We start from the raw sequence: 22,224 nt of genomic DNA, 5'->3' as shown, positions 1-22,224 counted from the left end.
GCAGTACAGTATTGGCATAGCTCTTTCGTGAATATGTGAGAAAGTGTTAGTTTGTAAATGGCACCAGAGTTCGACTTTCATAACTAGTAATTTGCAAACTGTTTGGGAAATGGCAGCACCTCTATTCACATCCAAAGGTAAAAAAGTTGGTGTTTTTAAATGTGTCCTACTACAGTATTCTGTATAGCCTAATTGTATTAATGTGTCAACTAAGAACTTCAAGAACTGTTTGTACAGTTCTAAAGAAAATACTGTATAGCAGGGGTCACCCGCAACATGCCCGCGGGCACCAGCACACCCCTAAGGACCACATGAGTGGCCTGGGGGCCTGTTGTAATAATAGCTTACGAGTGATGGAACATTGTGATTTCCAAGGAATGTTGTAGGTGTGCTCATTTGAAAATGTAAACTTGCAGAGATTTATATAACTGGTGATGCATATTGATAGTTATGTTTCCAACCTTAGTATCTTCTTCACATGGATGAATACCGTTATTAATAACTTTTAAATAACATTCATAGCAACTGTATTACAGCATTTGTTTATCAAACTTGTAGCCCTTCGCATTTATCAGAACCCAAGAACTGCCTCTTAGTTTCAAAAAGTGTGGCGACCCCTGCTGTAGTGACAAATCAAGACAGCGGATACAAGGCGAACGCTGGTTTCCGGTTTCTCTTTTTGGAATAAAACATCTCAATTTAAGCAATTCTTGTCTTACTCGTGAGAACGGTTAATTAATTAACGGCTTCATGTAGAGCTGTTGTTTAAATTTCCATTCGATATCATAGACTAGCCCAAAAGCCGAGTCCGTAGCATGAAACAGCGCGCACACACGGGAACCGGGAGGATGACATTTACGTTTTCTCGGCAACTTGACGCCCCTACACCTGAACGCACATCTGCGGATAGATGATGAGCAACGCTGAGCAAACAAAACTCACCTTTTGACTGTGGCACTGAACGCAGTCTCCAGTTCTGGCTCTGTCTGCCAAACAGCACCACACGTAAATTTCTTTCACTTCGGGGTTGCCAAACGGGTATGGACGGAGCGGAGGGGAGGGAGAGCGGCTTTCGTCGTGCTATGATTGGACTTGTAGAAGTGGCGCGTGCTGACTGAAAGGAGGAGGACCGGAGGAATGCACGGGTTACCTACGGTCACAAGAGCCACGATGTTAGCCTGAATTCCATTTTCAAAATATTTTCATTTACCTGTCAAAGATCGACTCAATTTTATGTTGTCCCCCCCACCCCCCTTCCATTCAAAGGCAGGATAAAAATGTACCACCTCGGTCTGCATGTGGGGTGCTCAACCAGGTTGCAGTATGACCGCAATGCGTTGTTTGTCAACAAGATGAGAACAAGACAACAGATGTTGACATTTCCCACCCACTTTTACCTTTTTGTCACTTTACCAATAGTTCTGAATCATTGGACCTTTAGAGATAATGCCAATCCAGGAGAATGAACAAATAAATGGCTGTTTGGTTTTGATTGGGTGGTTTCCACTTTTCACTCTCGTCCAACATGAACTACTGGTTCAATTAAAACAAACGCGTGCGAGTGTGCAATCAGATTAAAACAAAGGCGTACAAGTGTGCAATCAGGCACCTCTACAGGCAGCTAAATGTGTCTGCTTGGGTCCTTTTCGCCGCGGCACTGGTTGAGGATCGGAAGCTTGGCAGAAAACATGCCGACTGTCGGGGTAAAAAGGGATCTTCTCTTTAAAGCGTTGGGAAGAACGTATAGTAAGTAACGCTCATGTCTTACTTAAGCGAAGGACAACAATCTGTCGTTTTCCATGTTTTCCGCTATCCCACACATTAGAACGAATACACTGAGCTCTAGCCCGGCTGTCTAGCTAACTGAATTAGGTTAATCTGTTTCAAATTAACTAATTAACGTTCCAATAATATGTTACATGAACCTTACCTTCCAAACCAAAGCGTCCCGGTTATTTGACAACAAAGTCGTTTGATTACTTTGTCGACACGTCTCCATTGAATGTCAACGTCATTGCGTCATCCTCTTCACGTCATGAGCCAGGCTGCATCACAGATGAAAGGGCGAAAGACCCATTAAACAGTTATTTAATGTCTTGTTTACAAAATACTTTTTAAATTGAAACCCTGAAAAGTCCTGAATTTTCTTAAGCATTTAAGCATCGGAATGAGGTATATGTTATACCATATTGAACTTTTTTTTTTTTCCATTTATGTTCACTCTGAAAATAATAAATTAATAACCCCGGTCTGAACAATGCCTGGTTTCCTCTTTTAGCTGATGAAGAGTTTGACGAACTGTGTTTTGAATTTGGACTGGAGCTGGATGAAATTGTAAGTAGTTGATTGCACCCACTTTCATTTCTATGATGTGTGTTGACTGAATAGGCTACACTTTTTTCTGTGGTATCTCCTTATCACCACAAAGAATGACAATAACTATGTCCCAGATACCCACACATTAAATGTTTTTGAAAATACTTGCATGATAAACTTTTTGATTCAATAATTTGCTTTAAATCATTTGTCACAAATCATTGACAAACATAAAAAAGTAACTGAGTAGTTATTTGTTAGATGGGTATGTATGTATGATCGTTGCGCATAAACCTTTTTCGATTCAGATGAGATCTTCTTTGGTTCTGCCAAAGAAGAAAATGCTCCTCGATTTTGGTGTCGTAAAATCACACCTACATAGGATTCGTCCATGATCGCAACCTACATATCCTCGATTCACTCTTATTATTCTTGTTTTCTTTGATGTAATTACGGCGATGCGGTTGCTCTCAGTTTGACCCGTAAAATTAGATGGTTCGAGCCGACGCCATTGGAAAAATCTGAAAATGGCCTGCTTAAACATCTCATTTTCAACTTATAAGACTAACATCTGTGCAATTGTCTACCAAAGAGTCAATGTTTCTGTCAAAAGTTTCCTAATGATTTAAATTGATTTTGGAAATTTTCGATGTAAAGTCCTTTTCCGATTCTTACAAATTAGGGCTCATGTTTTTCATCCAACACTCCTCTATCCAATGATATCCTATATTTTGATATAAAGGTATTTTGGAAATTTTAGTAACATACCTAGTCAAGAGCAAACATGTCTTTTACCACAAGTGCAGCTTAAAAAGTGCCTTAAAAGTGGTTAAAATGTGTGTTACTGATCCTAATGCAGACCTCAGAGAAGGAGATAATTAGTCGTGAGCAAGGTGATATAAAGGCAACAGGAGCATCAGACGTCGTCCTTTACAAGATCGATGTACCAGCAAACCGCTATGACCTTCTTTGTTTGGAAGGTTTGGTCCGTGGACTGCAGGTCTTCAAAAATAAGTAAGACTTATTCTAGTACAAGTATCATATTAGGCACACTTTCTATTTTCCATTTCTCAGTCAAAAGTTAGTTTTCGGTGTACACACGACATACAGATATTTGTTTTTCAGGTTGGAGGCACCTCGGTACAGACGCGTCAGCCCCATCAGTGGGGATCCTCAGAAGCTAGTTATCACCAAGGAGGTGTGTTGAAATTGCCATCATTTTTATACAAACAGTGATTCAAAATATTTCATGGGGTGCTATGTTGCATGTCATTGTCATGTGCAGACAGCGGTAGTGCGTCCCTATGCTGTGGCAGCAGTTTTGAGGAACATCACATTTACACAGGAGCGCTATGATAGCTTCATTGAGCTGCAGGAGAAACTCCATCAGAACATCTGCAGGTGAGGTGGGCTGTTACACTGTACAGCACTTATTATTATTTTTAAAATGACTTTCAGGCAACTTGTCACTCCTATAACTGCAGCAATAGAGGGTGGTAAATTAGAGAATTAACACAAATGCGCAGTACACGTCTGTGCTCGACTGGGCACATTGTCTATGTTTCTACTGGGGCAATAAATAGTCCAAACAATAAGTCAGGAAAAAAGAGAAACGTGTGCTGCTTTTCACATGTCTTATGTGACAACAATCCTTTTTCTGTGATCAATTTTTATTTTTTAAACAAAGCTACAAATGTTATCAGCTGCGAGAATAATTGTGTTTTTGTTTAAAAATGTTAAAATAGTGGCACTACTGTGTCAATCTTTATTTTTTTTTTCTCAAGAGGGAATATGTAATCTTTAATATCATCCATTACTCAATATTCTTTTGAATTAATACAAAAATTTTAAATTCCATGTTTTGTCATCTTTGATTCCACTGCAATGCTTTAGGTTTTTGCATTGGCATCGTTTTAATATGGGAACGATATACTTTATTGCGTCATATCAAAGTCAGAATTTTGATATCTTGACAACACTACCCCATAATACAAAATAATGCATTACAAATTAGACTTATGTTTTGAATGTCTTCATTAATTGGTCAGTCATTCCACAAGTGAACCTTTATAACAATCCTTGTGCAGAAAAAGGAGCCTGGTGGCGATCGGGACTCATGACCTGAACACTATCTCAGGTCCTTTCACGTACACCGCTAAACCACCCGGAGACATCAGCTTCAGGCCCCTCAACCAGGCCAAAGAATACAATGCCACCCAACTAATGAGCATCTACAAGGTTAACTAGCTGCTTGAGTAGCTTTTGTTTTGTTTTGTTTTTTTTCCCCCCTTGCTTTGTTGACTTGCTTTTTCTTCTCTCTTGACTTAGACCGACAGCCACCTGAGACATTACCTTCATATTATTGAAGACAAGCCTGTGTACCCCATTATTTATGACAGCAATGGTATTGTCTTGTCAATGCCTCCCATCATCAATGGTGAGTCAATCAATCAATCAAGCAATCAATCAAACATTTAACTACAAAATATAAACCCATTGGGACCAAGGTCTATCATATTTTGATATCAAGTATTTATGCTAACATGGAAAATATGCCATCCTGTAAAATGTGAAGTTTTGATCTTTGATTAAAAAAACAGACAAACAAACAAACAAAAAGTCGCAGTCCCATTAAAATCCTGCATCTCTGCTGTGATTTTTACTTTTTTGCATAACTGGGTTTTCCTGCATGTCCTTTGGCATGACACCTGTAACTATTACTAGAACACACCTTGCCCATTCACTTTGTATTTCAGATGAGCAAAGACACAATGCTCAAAGTGTGTTGTTAAATTCAGAATTTAAATATGGATTGTGCTCATTTAAAAATAAATGGATTGTCTTCATGATAATTGTGAGCTTCGTGGAACCATTGTTTTAACCTTGCTATACTTCATTACGATATGACTCCTAAATATCTGCTCATAATAGATATTTATTACACTGATGCAGCTGTTATGAGTATGCCCACTTTAAAACTTGAGAACATTAAAATTTGCATGTACTATTGGAACAATGAGCAACTGTTTTTGCTGTAGCCTGAAAAGTTTTGGGTTTGACGTCAAGGGCTCTATATTCATAGACTGCGCAACGTGAGCAAATGGTACGCATGTCTCGCTGCGCATGTTGGCTTATTTGGCAGACTGGTCTGCGCCAAGCTGAGGAGTGTTTGGGGGGGAGGGGGTGGGGGGGGTCAGCTCTGGGCTGAACCTTTGGATTCAGCCCAGAGCATGTGACTTTTTGGGTGACTGAGGGCTTTATTTTCAGTGATGCAGCTTCATTTTCCTGCAAGACTCGCTGCGTGTGGGCAAATCCGTCTGCGCCAAGGTGGGCGATGTAAGCGTAGCAAGGGTGTGCCATGCTTGGTGGAGTGACATAATGGTACGATCGTCGGAAGTCCAACGATCGTGCATGGATGGTGATGGATCAAGAGGTCTGCAGACGTATTTAAGTGGCCAGCGGTTACAACCAGCTCATGCTGAAATTCATGATGCTGTCTTTTGCCACACCGGCCTAGTGACAATGCTCAAACACGGATCACTCTCTCCGTGCATGCGAGACCGTCCGACTTAAAGGAAATGAAAGAATTAAGCACTTTGATTGGCGGCGAATAAAGTCGGCAATGTTTCCGCCCACGGGTGCAGACAGACCCTTTGGTTAAATACACCGCTGCGTGTGTCTGCAAAAATACAACTCGGTCTAACCCGCCCCATCGCAGTGATGCCACGCGCCACACCGGGTTTGTGCTAGTCAGGAAAATGGAGCCCTAAGAGTTAAATCTGAGAAATTAGATTAACATTTGACCTTTTGTTTCCAGGGATTTTACCCCCTGCCCCAATTTTAATGTGACTAAAAAGTATTTGAACATGTGACTAACAGTTGTTTTGTTGCTCAGGCATGCCCTCTTACCTTGGTTACTCAAACAATGAATAATGCCGATTGTCTACACTCAGATTCTGATATGGTTTTTGCCTGTATAGAGTACATCTACAACTAGAGGTGTTACCAATATGAAAAAACATCTGTATAACAATTATTTTTTTCTTGCTTGTGAGGGAAAAACAATGTGACAAAAAAAGTTTTCATTGCATTTGTTTGTTCAGCTTTAAATTGTAGTTTTCCATTTGTTTTTGCAGGGGATCACTCAAAAATTACCCTGAAGACAAAGAATGTCTTTGTTGAGTGCACAGCCACAGACCTGACCAAGGTATAACTGAGTCCCCAGGGAAATTCTGTTGTTCATGCAGCTTTCTGACACCAACTAAAATGTGTCTCTTCGTCTCCAGGCAAAAATTGTGTTGGACATGATGGTGACAATGTTCAGCGAGTATTGTTCAGAGCCTTTCACGTATGTTACAAGTTTATCATCTCTTAGGAAATGGAAACTTAATATTTATTGGTGGAATGTGATGAATAGAGCTGGAAATGCAAATGCTTGATTCAGTCAGTCATTAACCTCGACACCCTATTCAGTGACGTCACAGCAGCTGCTCCCCATCAACTGTCAGCTGGACCTCATTATAAGCAGTGTTAACTTCTTCTAAACCCACTATTTAATGTACTTTGTACTTTAATTTATAATCTCCCTGTTTGCATTACTGTCCTGAACATGACATCACTGCTGTGGTCACTGCCACCTCCTAAAGATGTCTCGTATGTCTCTAAATACACTACCAGTCGAAGGTTTGGAGACACTTTCTTCTGCTATTAAATGAAAAAACTGCCCAAACTTTGAAATGGTAGTGTTTATACAGAGTACATTAAATGCACCATATGTACATCTGAGGCATAACTGGTGTGAACCAAGTGATGGGTAGGAAGATGGGCAAAACGTGCTCCACTGTGGCAATTAAACTTTTATCATTGTTAATGGGGGGAGTGTTGTTAATTATTTGCTATTGGCGGCAGGGATCTGTCCCTTTGTGGGCGGTTACTGAATACCAATGACCAAATTGTACTGCTTAGTGGAAGTCGGACTTTGGAAACCCTCTTGAATCTCATTAAATAGCAGATCTGTTGAATTGTTTTTATACTAATGCAGGTCCTTAATTTCTCCCTTGTGCTCTTTCAGTGTAGAAGAGGCTGAAGTGGTGAATGCTGATGGCACGACCTGCAAATATCCAGTATTGCACTCATTGCAGTTATCATCCATGCACACGTTACCCGCAGCACCCTCTAAATGTCCTGCACTTGTTGTTTGCTGTATGTTTTAGGAACTGGCTTACAGGAAGGAGAAGCTGTCTAGCAAGTTTGTAAATCAAAAAGTTGGCATCAAGTAAGACATTCACAGGCAGGCTCTCAACAATAATTTTTTTTGTTTCCCCTATCTATTTCCTAACTCAACATTTCATCATGTTTGCTTGAAAAATGAGAACCTCTTTTCTGAAAGGTGACTTGTGTATGTGTTTTGCTTTTTCTTGAAAGCGAGTCGACAGAGAAGATTGCCCAGCTGCTAACTCGGATGTGCCTGCGCTCTCAGGCTACAGGTGTTGGTGATGAAATAGAGGTTGAGATCCCACCCACCCGCTCAGATGTCATCCATGCCTGTGATATCATGGAAGATGCAGCAATGGCATTTGGGTTTAACAACATCACCCGTACAACACCACACACCTACACCATAGCCAACCAGGTGCGCAAGTTTACCATACGTGTACAATAATAAATATGGACATATCTAATAGCAATTATATCAAATATTTGTGTTCTTCTCTGTACGGTAATAGTTTCCACTGAATAAGCTGACAGAGCTGTTAAGACACGACTTGGCAGCTGCTGGTTTCACAGAAGCCCTCAACTTTGCTCTGGTAAAACACAAAACGATTCAGAAATACAAGTTAGCCCTTATTTGGGGAAAAATAGGAATACAATCTCTCAACTTCCCTTCTAGTGCTCCCAAGAAGATATAGCGGAGAAGCTTGGTAAAAAGATCTCAGCTACCAGGGCAATTCACATCTCTAATCCCAAAACCACAGAGTTCCAGGTGATTGACAGTGAACATAAATCTTTCGCTGTTATAAGAGATTACACACAGTTTTGAACAGCCCATACCTGAAAATAACGACGCCAGCGCCGTGTGTTTTGACGTTGGGTCGTTTTTCCTCCACAAGAGGGCCCTCTCCTACTTTTGAAATGATTGTAGCGTTTAAAAAAACCCAACTTAATCACACTATTTTATTGCTCCACTAGGTGGCGCGTACCACCCTGCTGCCAGGTCTGTTGAAAACAATTGCAGCAAACAGGAAGATGCCCCTGCCCCTGAAGCTGTTTGAGATATCTGATGTCGTGCTGAAGGATGAGATCAAAGGTAGGCATCTGAATGTGTGAAGTGATTAACATAGTCATGGTGAACAACTGGCCATGTTACAGAAAACCAGTTGCCTTATTGCTATGTTTTTGTGAGTTAGGTTGTTTGTGTTTTAATTATAACTAAACTCAGTAGATTCATACAGTAGTTTTGGAAAGTAAAGAGACATATTACAAGAGAGATTGTAGTCAGTTTTGTCATTGTACTGATTCCAAGCTAATGAAACTACAGGTTGCAGTTACGTATTAAATTAAAGGCTTATTTAGAACCATGAGAATTGACACTTCACACCTCACTATGAGGCAAAAGAACTGCAAGATTTCTCCATGTAGCCAGCTAAGAAAAATAGTAAATGGAAAATGTACAATTAAATTAAAGTATATTTTTAGGTAACAAAATATAATTACACTTTAACTTATTGGCAATCGTCCCAACAACCAGATGTTGGGGCGAGGAACAGCCGACATATTTGTGCTGTGTACTACAACAAGAGTCCAGGGTTCGAAGTGATCCATGGCCTTCTGGACCGTACCATGCAACTGCTTTCAGTGAAACCCGCCCGGGGAGAGGGCTACCACATCCAGGCTGCAGATGGTAAGGAACGTGTGAGTGTGTTTTGTACATCTTCCTCCCACATTTCTAAAACATGCATGTTGGGTTATATATGTAAATATATATATATATATATGTAAATATATATATATATATATATATATATATGTATGTAAATATATATATATGTATGTAAATATATGTATGTAAATATATATATATATATATATATATATATGTGTGTGTGTATGTATATGTAGGTGTGTGGCTTTCCTAATCAAGTCCAATCAATATAGTCAAACACAGCTGGACTCCAATGAAGGTGTAGAACCATCTCAAGAATGATCAAAAGAAATGGACAGCACCTGAGTTAAATATATGAGTGTCACAGCAAAGGGTCTGAATACTTATGGCTGTGTGATATTTCAGTTTTTCTTGAACAAACCTGCAAAAACGTCTGGTTTTTTTCTGTCAATATGGGGTGCTGTGTGTACATTTAATGAGGAAAAAAAACAACTTTTTAGCAAATGGCTGCAATATAACAAAGAGTGAAAAATTTAAGGGGGTCTGAATACTTTCCATTCCCACTGTAAAATAATGTGCCCTCAGTACTTTGTTGGGCCTCCTTTTGCATTAATTACAGCATCAAGGTGATTAGCCTTTGGCACAGTTCAGGTGTTATTGTAGCCAAAGTTGCTTGGATATTGACCTTCAGATCATCTGCATTTCGGGGTTTCTGTTCCCTCATCTTCCTCTTGACAATACCCCATACATTTTCAATGGGGTTCAAGTCAGGCGGGTTTGGTGGCCAATCAAGTACTGTTACTCCATGGCTACTAAACCAGGTATTGGTAGTTTTGGCTTTGTGGGCAGGTGCCAAATCCTGCTGGAAAATAAAATCATTGTCTCTAAAAAGCTCGTCGGGAGTGGGAAGCATGAAGTGTTCTAAAACTTCCTGGTAGACAGCTGTGTTGACTGTTGACTTGGGACCACTGGGCAGCAGACCAGTACTTTTTCTCCTTAGCCCAGCCCAGATGCTTCTGATGTTGTTTTTGGTTCAGGAGTGGCTTGACAAATGGAATTCTACAGCTGTAGCCTATGTCATGCAGACGTCTGTATGTCGTGGTTCTTGATGCACTGACACCAGCCTGAGTCCACTCCTTATGAAACTCCCCCAGATTTCTGAATCGCCGTTGCTTGACAATCTTCTCAAGGCTGCGGTCATCCCTGTCACTTGTGCACCTTTTCCGACCACTTTTTCCCCTTCCTCTTAACTCTGTTTATGCACTTTGATAGAGCGCTCTGTGAGCATCCAGCTTCTTTTGCAATTTCTTTTTGAGACCTTTTCTCCTTATAGATGGTGTCAATGATGGTTTTCTGCACAATTGTCTAGTCAGCAGCGTCCCAATTATTTTGATGCCTACTAAGACAGACTGATACCATTTAAAGGCTGAGAAAACCCTCTACAGGTGTTTTGCGTTAATTAGCTGTCAAGATTGGGACACAGGGAGCCTACTATATTGAACTTTGTCATGATATTCTAATTTTGTGAAATACTGGATTGCTTTTTTTTTTTTTTTTGTCTTTCTGCCATAATCATCAAAATTGAAACAAATAAAGGCTTGAAATATTTTACTTTGTTTGTGGTGCAATAATATAATGTGAAAGTTTCAGTTATTGAAATAAATGGACTTTCCCTTGATATTAAATTTTTTTAGCACATACCTGTAAAATAAGGCTCTGAAATCTGAAAAATCAGGCCGGCCCTAGATAGTGTGGGGGTGTCCACTGAATGCACTGGAGATGAGCCCTTCAGCTGTCAGTGAAATATATTCACTGTAGTCAGCTACTTGCTGAGCGTGTGCACTAATGGTTATGGTCAATAAACAGTTAACTTTCCTGTGCACATTCAGTTTGTGAAATAGCAACCCTGCTTTGTAACCTGTTTTTGTAGATTTACAGTAGTAAGCTGACCGACTGAGGTTTGCTTCACCTTGACAAGACTGATCTGATCTTGTGAGAGTTCAGACATGTTCCGCTTGCAGGTCTGAAGTTCATGCATACGCCAGCTGAACATAGACCATATTGCCAACAGTATTCGCTCACCTTCCTTGACTCATGTATGAACTTAAGTGACATCCCATTCCTAATTCATAGGGTTCAATATGATGTCTGTCCACCATTTGCAGCTCTTCTGGGAAGGCTGTCCTAAAGGTTTAGGAGTGTGTTTATGGGAATTTTTTGCCTCTTCTTCCAGGAGCATATTTGTGAGGTCTCACACTGATGTCGGACGAGAAGGTCTGGCTCTCACTCTCTGCTCTAATTCAACCCACGTCAGGTCTCTGTGCAGGCCAGTCAAGTTCGTACACACCAAACTCTCTCATTCATGTCTTTATGGACCTTGCTTGGTGCACTGGTGCACAGCCATGTTAGAAATGGAAGAACTGTTCCCACCAAGTTGGGAGCATGGAATTGTCCAAAATATGGGTTCCTTAGTTTCAGTGAAAGGAACTCTGAAGGTTTCCGCATACTGAGAGATTTTGGAGAATTGATCCCAACTTTGTGGGAACAGTTTGGGGATGGCCCATTTCTGTTCCACGATGACTGTGCACTAATGCACAAAGCAAGGTCTATAATCACATGGATGACAAGAGTTTGGTGTGAACATAACTGGCCTTCACAAAGTCCTGACACCAACCAGACAGAAGACCTGTGGGATGAATTATAGTGCAGACTGAGAGTCAGGCCTTCTCGTCCAACATCACTGTGTGACCTAAAAAATGTGCTTCTTGCAGAGTGGTCAGAAATTCTCTACGCACACTCCTGAAGCTTGTCGAAAGCCTTTTTAGATTTAAAGCGGTTAAAGTGAGCGAATACTTTTGGCAATATAGTGGATTTTGGTTCTTATCGACACATACTTTCAGTTTCGGCCTGCCTCTGCTAGTCCTTGTTTCCACACACAATCTCTCCCACCCACTTGTCATTTATCGCTGCTCCCCTTGACAAGTATGCTCCAAGGGCGCACTGTAGGATATCCGCACAGAAAATCAATTGGGCTCAGGTATCGAAGTGAGCAGAGGGAAAGGCAGATGGAATTCGAGGAAGAGCAGCATGCACGAGGTGAAAAAAACAAACCAGAAGAGTTGCTGTCAGTGAAGCGGAAGGTGCTATCGAGAATAGTCAATCCTGCAGTGTGGGAGAAACTACAGGCGTCACGTCACCTACTGCAGTGGCAAGCAGCAACACAGACATGACCCACCTACATATGCTTACAGTCCATCGCAGTGTCCAAGATCCTCTTTGACTTCATCACCTTGTGCAACATTAGTACAGTGGTGCCTTGAGAGACAAGCTTATTTCGTTCAGTGAACATGCTCTTATCTCGAAACATGTTTCCCAATTAGAATAAATGGAAATGCAGTTAATCTGTTCCAGTCCCCAAAAAAAACCTTTTTTGAAAAAAAAAGAAAAGAAAAGTGAAGTAGCAGTATATTGTTAGTCACAAAACATAATGGAAGAGAATTTAAAGATATGAACTGGTTTTATGAATTGTAATCAAGCCAAAAGTCTCACACACAGTTTAATTTGTGTGCATGTACCATTTATATACACACACACTCTCTTTTTTACATTTCAAATAACTATTTACTGTAATTATGACCATGTTTGAGTGTTTTTTAGTGATACACTATGGTGTGTTCCGACTCGGGTACAAATTGGGGTTAATATGAAATGGGAATACCCACGCAGGTCCCAGGAGAACATGTAGAATCGACATTGTTTCGAGGTGGCTGACGCAGATTTGAACTTGGAAACTGTCTTGCTGTGAGGCTAACAACTACTGTATGCTGCCTTATAAGTGATTACTTACTGTAGGTCTCTCCTTATTGTGACGGTCTTGAAAAAGTAGAAGTAGATGAAAACTTCCAATATTCTGTTTTTTTTAGAGAATGTTCATCCATCCATCCATTTTTCTTGCGCTTATCCAATGTCTGGTTGCGCTGGCAGTAGCTTTAGCAGGGATGCCCAGACTTCCCAGCCACTTCATCCAGCTCTTCAGGGGGGGTCCCAAGGCATTCCCTGGCCAGCCGGGAAACATAGTCTCTCCATTGTGTCCTGGCTCGCCTCCGGGGTCTCCTCCCGATGGGACATGCCCGGAACACCGCTACAGGGAGGCGTCCAGAAGGCATCCTAATCATATGCCCGAACCACTTCATCTAGCTCCGCTCAATGTGGAGGAGTAGCGGCTTGACTCTGAGCTTCTCCCTTATCTCTAAGGAAGAGAATCATTTCGGCCGCTTGTATCCAGGATCTTGTTCTTTCGGTCACGACCTACAGCTCGTGACCATAGGTGAGGGTAGGAACGCAGATCAATTCGTAAATTGAGAGCTTCACCTTTCGGCTGAGCTCCTTCTTCACCACAACGGACAAATATAAAGTCCCCATTACTGCAGACGCTGCACCGATCTGCCTGTCGATCTCCCGTTCCATTCTTCCCTCCCTCCTGAAGAAGACTCCAAGATGCTTTAACTCCTCCACTTTTGGAAGGATATCATCCCAGACCTGGAGAGGGTACTCCAACCTTTTCCCACTAAGGACCATGGTCTCCGATTTGGAGGTGCCGATTTTTCAACCAAGCCGCTTCACACTCTGCTGTAAACTACTCCAGTGAGAGTTGATCACGGTTTGATCAAGCCAACAAAACCACATCATATACAAAAAGCAACACTGAGGCCACCAAACCGAACCCCCTCTACATCACTGCTGCGCCTAGAAGTTCTGTCCATCAAAGTTATAAACTGAATCGGTGACAAAGGGCAGCCTTGTCGGACCAAACTCTTGACACTGGTCGTACAGGGACCGGACAGCCCGTATCAGGGGGTTGAGTACCCCATACCCCAGAAGCACCCCTCACAGGACTCCCCGAGAGACACGGTCGAACGCCAAGTCCACATCTCCCGGACTCTGCCAAGGGTGTAGAGCTGGTCCACTTTTTCCATGGCCAGGACGAAAACCACACTGCTGCTCCTGAATCTTAGATTCGACTTCCCAATGGGCCCCCATGTCCAGCACCCCTGAATAGACCTTACCAAGGAGGCTGAGGAGTGTGATTTCCCCCTGTAGTTGGAACACACCCTCCGGTCCCCTTTCTTAAAAAGGGGGATCACCACCCCATTCTGCCAATCCAAAGGCACTGTCCCTGATGTCCATGCGATGTTGCAGAGGTGTGTCAACCAGGACAGCCCCACAACATCCAGAGCCTTTAGGAACTCTGGGCGAATCTCATCCACCCCTGGGTCCTTGTCACTGAGCAGCTTTTACCACCTTGGTGACCTCAATCCCAAAGGTAGGAGAGCCTGCCTCAGAGACCCCAAACTTCATGAGACACCCCTCATGAGAAGGCGCGTCGGTGGAATCGAGGTCTTCGAAGTATTCTCTCTATCGAGTCACAACGTCCCGAGTCTAGGTTAGTAGGGCTCCATCCCCACTATACACATTGTTTATGGTACACTGCTTCCCCCCGCCGGATGGCGGACCAGAATTTCCTCAAAGCCATCCGAAGTCGTTCACCATGGCCTCACCAATCTCCTCCCATGCCTGAGTTTTTGCCTCAACGACCACCAAAGCTGTATTCCGCTTGGCCAGCCGGTACCCATCAGCTGCCTCAGGAGTCCCACAGGCCAAAAAGGCCCTATAGGACTCCTTCTTCAGCTTGACTCATCCCTCATCGCTGGTGTCCACCAACAGGTTCAGGGATTGCCGCCACGACAGGCACCAACCGCCTTACGGCCACAGCTGTGGTCGGCCGCCTCAGCAATAGAGGTGCGGAACATGGTCCACTCGGACTCAATGTCGCCCGCCTCTCCCAGGATGTGGGTGAAGTTCTGCCAGAGGTGGGAGTTGAAACTCCTTCTGACGGGATTCTGCCAGACGTTCCCAGCAGATCCTCAAAATACTTTGGGCCTGCCAGGTCGGACCGGCATCTTCCCCCAACCTTGGAGCCAACTCACCACCAGGTGGTGATCAGTTGACAGCTCCGCCCCTCTCTTCACCCGAGTGTCCAAGACATTCGACCGCAAGTCCGATGACACGACCACAAAGTCGATCATCTAACTGCGACCTAGGGTGTCCTGGTGCAGATGTGGACACCCTTATGCTTGAACATGGTGTTCGTTATAGACAATCCGTGATGAACACAGAAGTCCAATAACAGAACACCACTAAGGTTCTGATCGTGGGGGCCGTTCCTCCCAATTACGCCCTTGCAGGTCTCACTGTCATTGCCCACGTGAGTATTGAAGTCCCCCAGCCGAACGATCTAGTCCCCAGCGGGAGCACTCTCCAGTACTTCCTCAATTTTATGCTGATCGGCTTTGTCATAATTCGCCGATCCAATCAACGACGTCATTGATCGGCTCCGCAAAAGACATTTACTCCGCGCTGCTGTAGTGTACAGTATATTTGAATCCAAAAGCTAGTTTATTTTTAGCCTTGTCGTGTGTCTTTTGACGTAGTACTGTAAATATCTGTCAACCAATAGTTTTTTTTTTTTTTTTAAAACATGGTGGCGGTGTGGGACAGACAACACGTCTGAGACAGACAACACGTAATGGCTGGATCACACGACGACAAATTAGGTCTTTAACGATTGCACTATGTTAGATTACTGCAATAAATTCTTGTATTCCGATATAACGCATCCGTCTTTTACGATCACTAGGCTTTATCTTGTCAAATCTAATGCGACCGGATACACTCGTTACAATGGTGACGACATCGCTTCTCGTTTTTTTTTTTTTTAATTATGCAAAATTATTGCAGATGGCGCCAGTTCTGAGGTTACCCTCTTTCTAATCAATAGGGTCAATCGTGGCCAACTAAATGTATGTATTATTGTTTACTTGTTAATGCTTGTGGAGTTGTGTGAAGTTTTGGTCTGCATATTCAGGTTCGTTCATGACAGTGTAAGCAATCATATCGGATCGTGTCACATGGAATGACGTACAGTTAATAGGCATTATAAATCGATATTCAGCACTTGGCCCTGCGGTGTAAATAGAGCCATATTAGCGTCAGCTGTACTTTCCGAAAATGTATCTTTGCAAGGGTCTCATTCTCGTGCGATCTTAGCTTTTCATATTTGTATGCTTATGAAGAATTTCTGTCAATATTTTATTTTCAACTGATTGTCTTGTCTTTCTTTGGACAGTTGTCTCAACTGTCTGCAATGTCAGCCTCCGATTAAGTCGTCCTCTTGCAACTGCGAGCACAGCCTGTAGGAGAGTGGGTGGAAGTTAGCCTGGTTCGATTTTTTTATTTATTTTTTTTACTGATTGGCTATTGAAGATATTGCAGAGCTACTTCCATTGCATTCTGCTCAGCGTATGAATAAATGCAACCATTTTGATACAGGAACAGCATCTCTTTTAATATAACTAGGGGGCTCTGGAAACCCATTAGCGGAATAGGGCACCATTGTAGAATGCCATGTCTCTGTACGTGGGGATGTTGTCATAGCAACTCCCATATCTTGTGAAATCCATCACAAATCTGTCTGCTCAGCACTATTTTTAAAGCTAGTTGGGCCAATTGTTGGTCTGTTAATGGAAGATGACATTGGCACCAATAGAAATTGTACCCTCAGATTTGAATCACAAAAAGACATCTTTGTGAAAGTGACAAGGTATGAAATCCAATTCTGGTTCAATGGCCTCAGAGGTATTTGCTGTAGAGTAATGGTCTGTGACTTTTTTTTGTTTTTGTAGCTTGCTGCTCAGTGATATTGAACAAAAGACATCTACTGTACTACCCAGCCTGCCAAATCTCTGCTGCTCTAATTGTCAAATGTCTGGAAGTGATTCCCCTGCGCTCAGATCTCTTGACTTAAAGGGTTTGCTTCAGTTTCAAATAGGTTAGTGGAGAACTGAGCAGCGAAAGCTAATGTGGGAAAATGATTGACCGATGAGGGAAAATCAAGGTAACGAGAAACAGTAGGGCACCACCACAGACACTGTGACTGACTTTGCATCTTTATCACAAAATAGACTGACTCACTGAGAATGTCCACAACACAGATCCCCCTCAGCATGTTTTAGTTTTATAAGAATTACAATTCATGAAAATACATGTTGCATTTCCCCCCAAAATAAGTTGGAAACAAAGTGTACTACAGGAGCAAAAGCATTGCAACAAGAAATGGTGTCAGAATGTCTGCCGTATGAATGGTCATTAAAATAATGGAGTGCTGGCCGCAAATACTTGTAAGGTTCCGTTTACAACGGAATTCCTGTTGTACAGCGATGACCTAACCAGAAATCGGAAGTAAGCTGGAATGTGCTATAGTCCATCAGTAACCTACATTTAACAAAGTAAAGTCATTTAGTAAAGTCATAATTACAGTATTTGTATAATAACACTTTTAGGCCATAAATATAAAATAATCAAATTTAGGTACAGCTACAGTGTAGAGAAAAAAAAGTATATAGTCAGCCACCAATTGTGCAAGTTCTCCCACCTAAAAAGATGAAAGGCCTGTAATTTTCATACCTCACCTATGAGAGACAAAATGAGAAAAAATAAATCCAGAAAATCACATCTGATTTTTAAAGAATTGATTAGCAAATTATGGTGGAAAATAGGTATTTGGTCACCTACAAACAAGATTTCTGGCTCTCACATACCTGTAACTTCTTCTTTAAAAGGCTCTTCTGTCCTTCACTCGTTACCTGTATTAATGGCATCTGTTTGAATTCGTCCATCAGTATAAAAGACACCTGCCCACAACCTGTCACACTCCAAACTCCACTATGGCCAAGACCAAAGACAGAAACAAAATTGTAGACCTGGGCTTGGGAGACTGAATCTGCAATAGGTAAGCAGCTTGGTGTGAAGAAATCCACTGTGGGAGCAATTAGAAAATTGAAGCCATACAAGACCACTGATAATCTCCCTCGATCTGGGGCTCCAAGCAAGATCTCACCCCGTAGGGTCAAAATTGATCACAAGAACGGTGAGCAAAAATCCCAGAACCATACGGGGGGACGTAGTGAATGACCTGCAGAGAGCTGGGACCAAAGTAACAAAGGCTACCATCAGTAACACACTACGCTGCCAGGGCCTCAAATCCTGCAGTGCCTAACGTGTCCCCCTGCTTTAGCCAGTACATGTCCAGTCCCGTCTGAAGTTTGCTAGAGAGCATTTGGTTGATCCAGAAGAGGATTGGGAGAATGTCATATGGTCAATTGAAACCAAAATAGAACTTTTGGGTAAAAACTCAACTTGTTGTGTTTGGAGGAGAAAGAATGCTGAGTTGCATCCAAAGAACACCATATCTACTGTGAAGCATGGGGGTGGAAACATCATGCTTTGGGGCTGTTTTTCTGCAAAGGGACCAGGACGACTGATCCGTGTAAAGGAAAGAATGAATAGGGCCATGTATCGTGAGATTTTGAGTGAAAGCCTCCTTCCATCAGCAAGGGCATTGAAGATGAAACGTGGCTGAGTCTTTCAGCATGACAGTGAGCCCAAATACACTGCCCAGGCAACAAAGGAGCGGCTTCGTAAGAAGCATTTCAAGGTCCTGGAGTGGCCTAGCCAGTCTCCAGATCTCAACCCCATAGAAAATCTTTGGAGGGAATTGAAAGTCAGTTTTCTGTTTGAAAATGGGCAAAAATATATCATGATCATTTTTTGTGCCATATTACCCAGCCCTAGGTTCATCCAGAGTCATAGCCATAACTGCAATTTTACTATAAATTGGCAAAATGTCTGTGTTTTGGCCTTGGTTTCCTCGTTTTCGGTTTTCATCGTTTGAATTGGTGAATTAGAAAATACTGTAGAAAAAGAAAAAAAAAAGTGCAAACCTTGAAGGCAGAAAATGCTTTACAAATGAAACATTTACCCACCTAATAACAAGACAGAGAAGCCCACTATATCGTGGTTCATCTTTCGTGGCGAATACCTCGCAGATTTTTAAGTGATTGGTATTTACGGGGGTTTATACTACAGTTTACAGGAAAGTTTTGATTTGCACACCTTCAGTGTAGTACCACATTGTGCCGCTACATGCCGGGCGACACTTGTCGTCTACTGGAAGAGATGCAGCGTAATTAAGAACAAGAGTCAGAGAAGCTTCCTTTAAGCCGCACTTTTGTTCCCACAGAGTAGAGCAACTTGGTTCATAATTTTGCGGTTTAAATAGACAATGTTGCATTCTCTTGTTTTATGAATTACTTTTATAGCCAACCTCAACTGGGAGTGACAAAGAACTTGAACCAAAGTATGCTTTCCCTCTTATTTGGAGAAGTGCGAGCAAGAGAGGGAACGGGCACAGAGAGTTTTAGACAAAATGTGTGAAAAGGAGATACACAGTTGTTGGTGCACTTTTCAGCTGAACACACACCGACTTGCTGATGTGTATGAACGCGAACATTACAATATGTATTTTCTATGCATGTTATGATTATTTTGTTTGTTTGTTTTTATATGCTTTAATAAGTTAAAAGCATGTGGGAGGGCTAAAACTCAATAAAACAGTAACTCCGGTCTATCGCAGAACATACACTATCATCTGCCATAAACAGCAGTTCACTGTAGTTTCAAACCTTGAAATCAAGGCAAAACTGACCCTTTTCATCAATTATTTCTCCTCAGTAGTCAATCTTTGTCTTTTTCAGATTCTACCTTTTTCCCGGGCCGCTGTGCAGAGATCTTTTTCCATGGAAAAAGCGTTGGACATCTCGGGGTCCTCCATCCACATGTCATTAACAGCTTCGAACTGACGATGCCCTGCTCTGCCCTTGAGATGGACATCGAGCCTTTTCTGTGAATTCCTCTTCTTCTGCTCTTAAGAAACCACATTAGGCAATGCAATTAATTACTAGTAGAAAAGATGTTTGGAATTGGAAGTATGCCAATTAATGAGAACAATAAAAGAACCAGCAGCAGAGTATTGAGCCATTTTGTTTTATATATTAACACTACCAGTGAGCCTGTTTACTTCCACTTTCATTGACTTGGGTGAATGGAAGTGACTTTGTGACTGTGTGCGCCTGTCAACTAACTTGCATGTGTGCTCTTTTTCATGGGTTGTATGTGCCTCTATTCTAAGCTCATCCTGTTTTGTTGCCTTTGGTTTTTCTAGTGGCCACACAGCTGAAACCCGCCTCACTCATGAGGTTCCCATGCAGGAAGTTGTCATACACAAGTTCCCCACTGAAGTAAAATCCACACACGCTACCGCCTCCTCAAAAACAGTGTTTGGAGATTTGAGCACACCCGAGGCTCTCAATTCCCTCAATGATTTCCTGGTAGACAAAAGCTACGTCGAAGGCTTTGTTGCCTCTCAGGCTGACACGGCCATCTTTGATGCCATCGCCACTGCTCCCTCACCAACTTTGTGCCATCTCCTGCGCTGGTACACCCACATCAAATCCTTCCATGGGGAAAGAGCTGACCTCCCTGTCGTCAACAAGCAGTTTGTGCTGCCAGATACTCCTCCCACCTCTACTGACAGTGACGAAGACATAGACCTGTTTGGGTCAGGAAATGAGGGTGACAGCGCGGAGGCAGCAAAAATCAAAGCGCAGCGACTCGCCGAGTACGCAACCAAGAAATCCAAGAAACCAGCAGTCATCGCCAAATCTTCCATTCTTCTTGACGTCAAGCCCTGGGATGACGAGACGGACATGACCAAGATGGAGGCGTGCGTCCGCAGTGTTGGCATGGACGGGCTGTTGTGGGGGCAGTCCAAGCTGGTCCCAGTGGGTTACGGAATCAAGAAGCTCCAAATAGCATGTGTGGTGGAGGATGACAAAGTGGGCACTGATATACTCGAGGAAGCTATCACCGCCTTCGAGGAATATGTTCAGTCTGTGGACGTGGCTGCCTTTAACAAGATTTGACTGATAGGCACGCTTGGCTACCCCTGTCTTCACACTGACAAAACAAGGATCAACCATGCAGAAGAACCTGCTGCTCAGGGTGTGTTCATACGAGACTAATTTCTTTCAATTAAAACAGACACTTGTACAGTTTGATTTGTTGTGTGCGAACGCTTATGGGCTAACCCTCCTCTGAGCAATCTTAGTCCGCTGGTGTGGTTCAGATCAGTTCACCATGTAATGCTTTTTTTTTTTTTTTAATGATTTTAACTCGTCATGCCAAATCAGCTGGTAAAATAACACCAACACTAAGTGAACCAGGGCCAAATGTGTGAGGCAAAATGCATTTTACTATTTTTTCCGTTTTGGTCCATACTAGACACCTAAATTGCAAGCGTCAACACACCCTTACTTGTTTGCAAACAAGCCAATAAAGCTCTCAACTTTGAACGCTTTGAAGTAAGTTTGTTTGTTATACCTGTGCTCTGACGCTAGGGGTTTTTCCCCCCTCCTTCCGTGCGAAGTTAACCTAGGAAAGCGTGCTGTGCAGCAGTCTTGCAAATTAAGTGTGACAGGTACACCAGCATTCCTTCAAAATGAACTATTCAAATGGGTATTGGCAAAATAGCTGATGACGTTGAAACTTGCAGGATAATGTGGTAAAATTCCCTCTGAAACAAGTCACTGTTACAGTTTAATGCGATTTTGGGTGGGGTTCTCTTATTGGAAGCATGACAGTGACTGGCTGTTCAAAGCATTGCAATGAAAATGTCATAATTGGTGTATCTTAATTATAATTAAGAAATCATGAGACGACAGTTTTGCACACATTTTTCTAACTTTAACATCCACACGCCAACTCCCATAGAAATGCACTCAATGTCATGCCACAACGCACTTAAAAAACATTGCTGAAAGTACTACCTCAAGCAATGCTATACTTTGAAGTTACTTCAGAGTTGGTGGTAATTGTCCTGTTTTAGGGAAAATGCAGCTTTTTAAAGGGAACATATTTCACCAAACCAACTTTTTCTAGTATTTGGGATGTAGTCTATGGTGCCTCAGAAAACTTGTAATAGGAATTAAAGTCATCCATGCATTCCTAAGGTCCAGACATTCTCTTACTGGAAGCATGACAGTGACTGGCTGTTCAAAGCATTGCAATGA

At 42.3% G+C, this 22,224-nt stretch overlaps 1 protein-coding gene across 5 annotated transcripts; it reads left to right on the top strand.

The window, feature by feature from the left end:
- Positions 1-1,590: 1,590 nt before the first annotated feature.
- farsb (phenylalanyl-tRNA synthetase subunit beta) lies at positions 1,591-21,507 on the top strand. Of its 5 annotated transcripts, XM_061783211.1 has the most exons (18): positions 1,591-1,746; positions 2,279-2,334; positions 3,176-3,330; positions 3,442-3,514; positions 3,602-3,717; positions 4,404-4,554; positions 4,645-4,753; positions 6,453-6,523; positions 6,603-6,664; positions 7,388-7,439; positions 7,530-7,591; positions 7,741-7,948; positions 8,043-8,123; positions 8,207-8,299; positions 8,506-8,623; positions 9,065-9,217; positions 19,852-19,999; positions 20,319-21,507. In XM_061783211.1, exons 1-18 carry the CDS (start codon positions 1,626-1,628, stop codon positions 21,076-21,078), a joined length of 2,589 nt encoding a protein of 862 aa, XP_061639195.1. In that variant the 5' UTR covers positions 1,591-1,625; the 3' UTR covers positions 21,079-21,507. The 5 variants fall into 5 exon arrangements, with proteins under 5 accessions (XP_061639195.1, XP_061639196.1, XP_061639197.1 ...); XM_061783212.1 differs by lacking the exon at positions 8,207-8,299; XM_061783213.1 differs by lacking the exons at positions 8,043-8,123; positions 8,207-8,299.
- The last annotated feature ends 717 nt before the right edge of the window (positions 21,508-22,224 follow it).

This window comes from Phyllopteryx taeniolatus, chromosome 8, assembly GCF_024500385.1.
Source record: "Phyllopteryx taeniolatus isolate TA_2022b chromosome 8, UOR_Ptae_1.2, whole genome shotgun sequence".
Lineage (NCBI taxonomy): Eukaryota > Metazoa > Chordata > Actinopteri > Syngnathiformes > Syngnathidae > Phyllopteryx > Phyllopteryx taeniolatus.
This window is presented reverse-complemented; position numbering and strand designations above follow the sequence as displayed.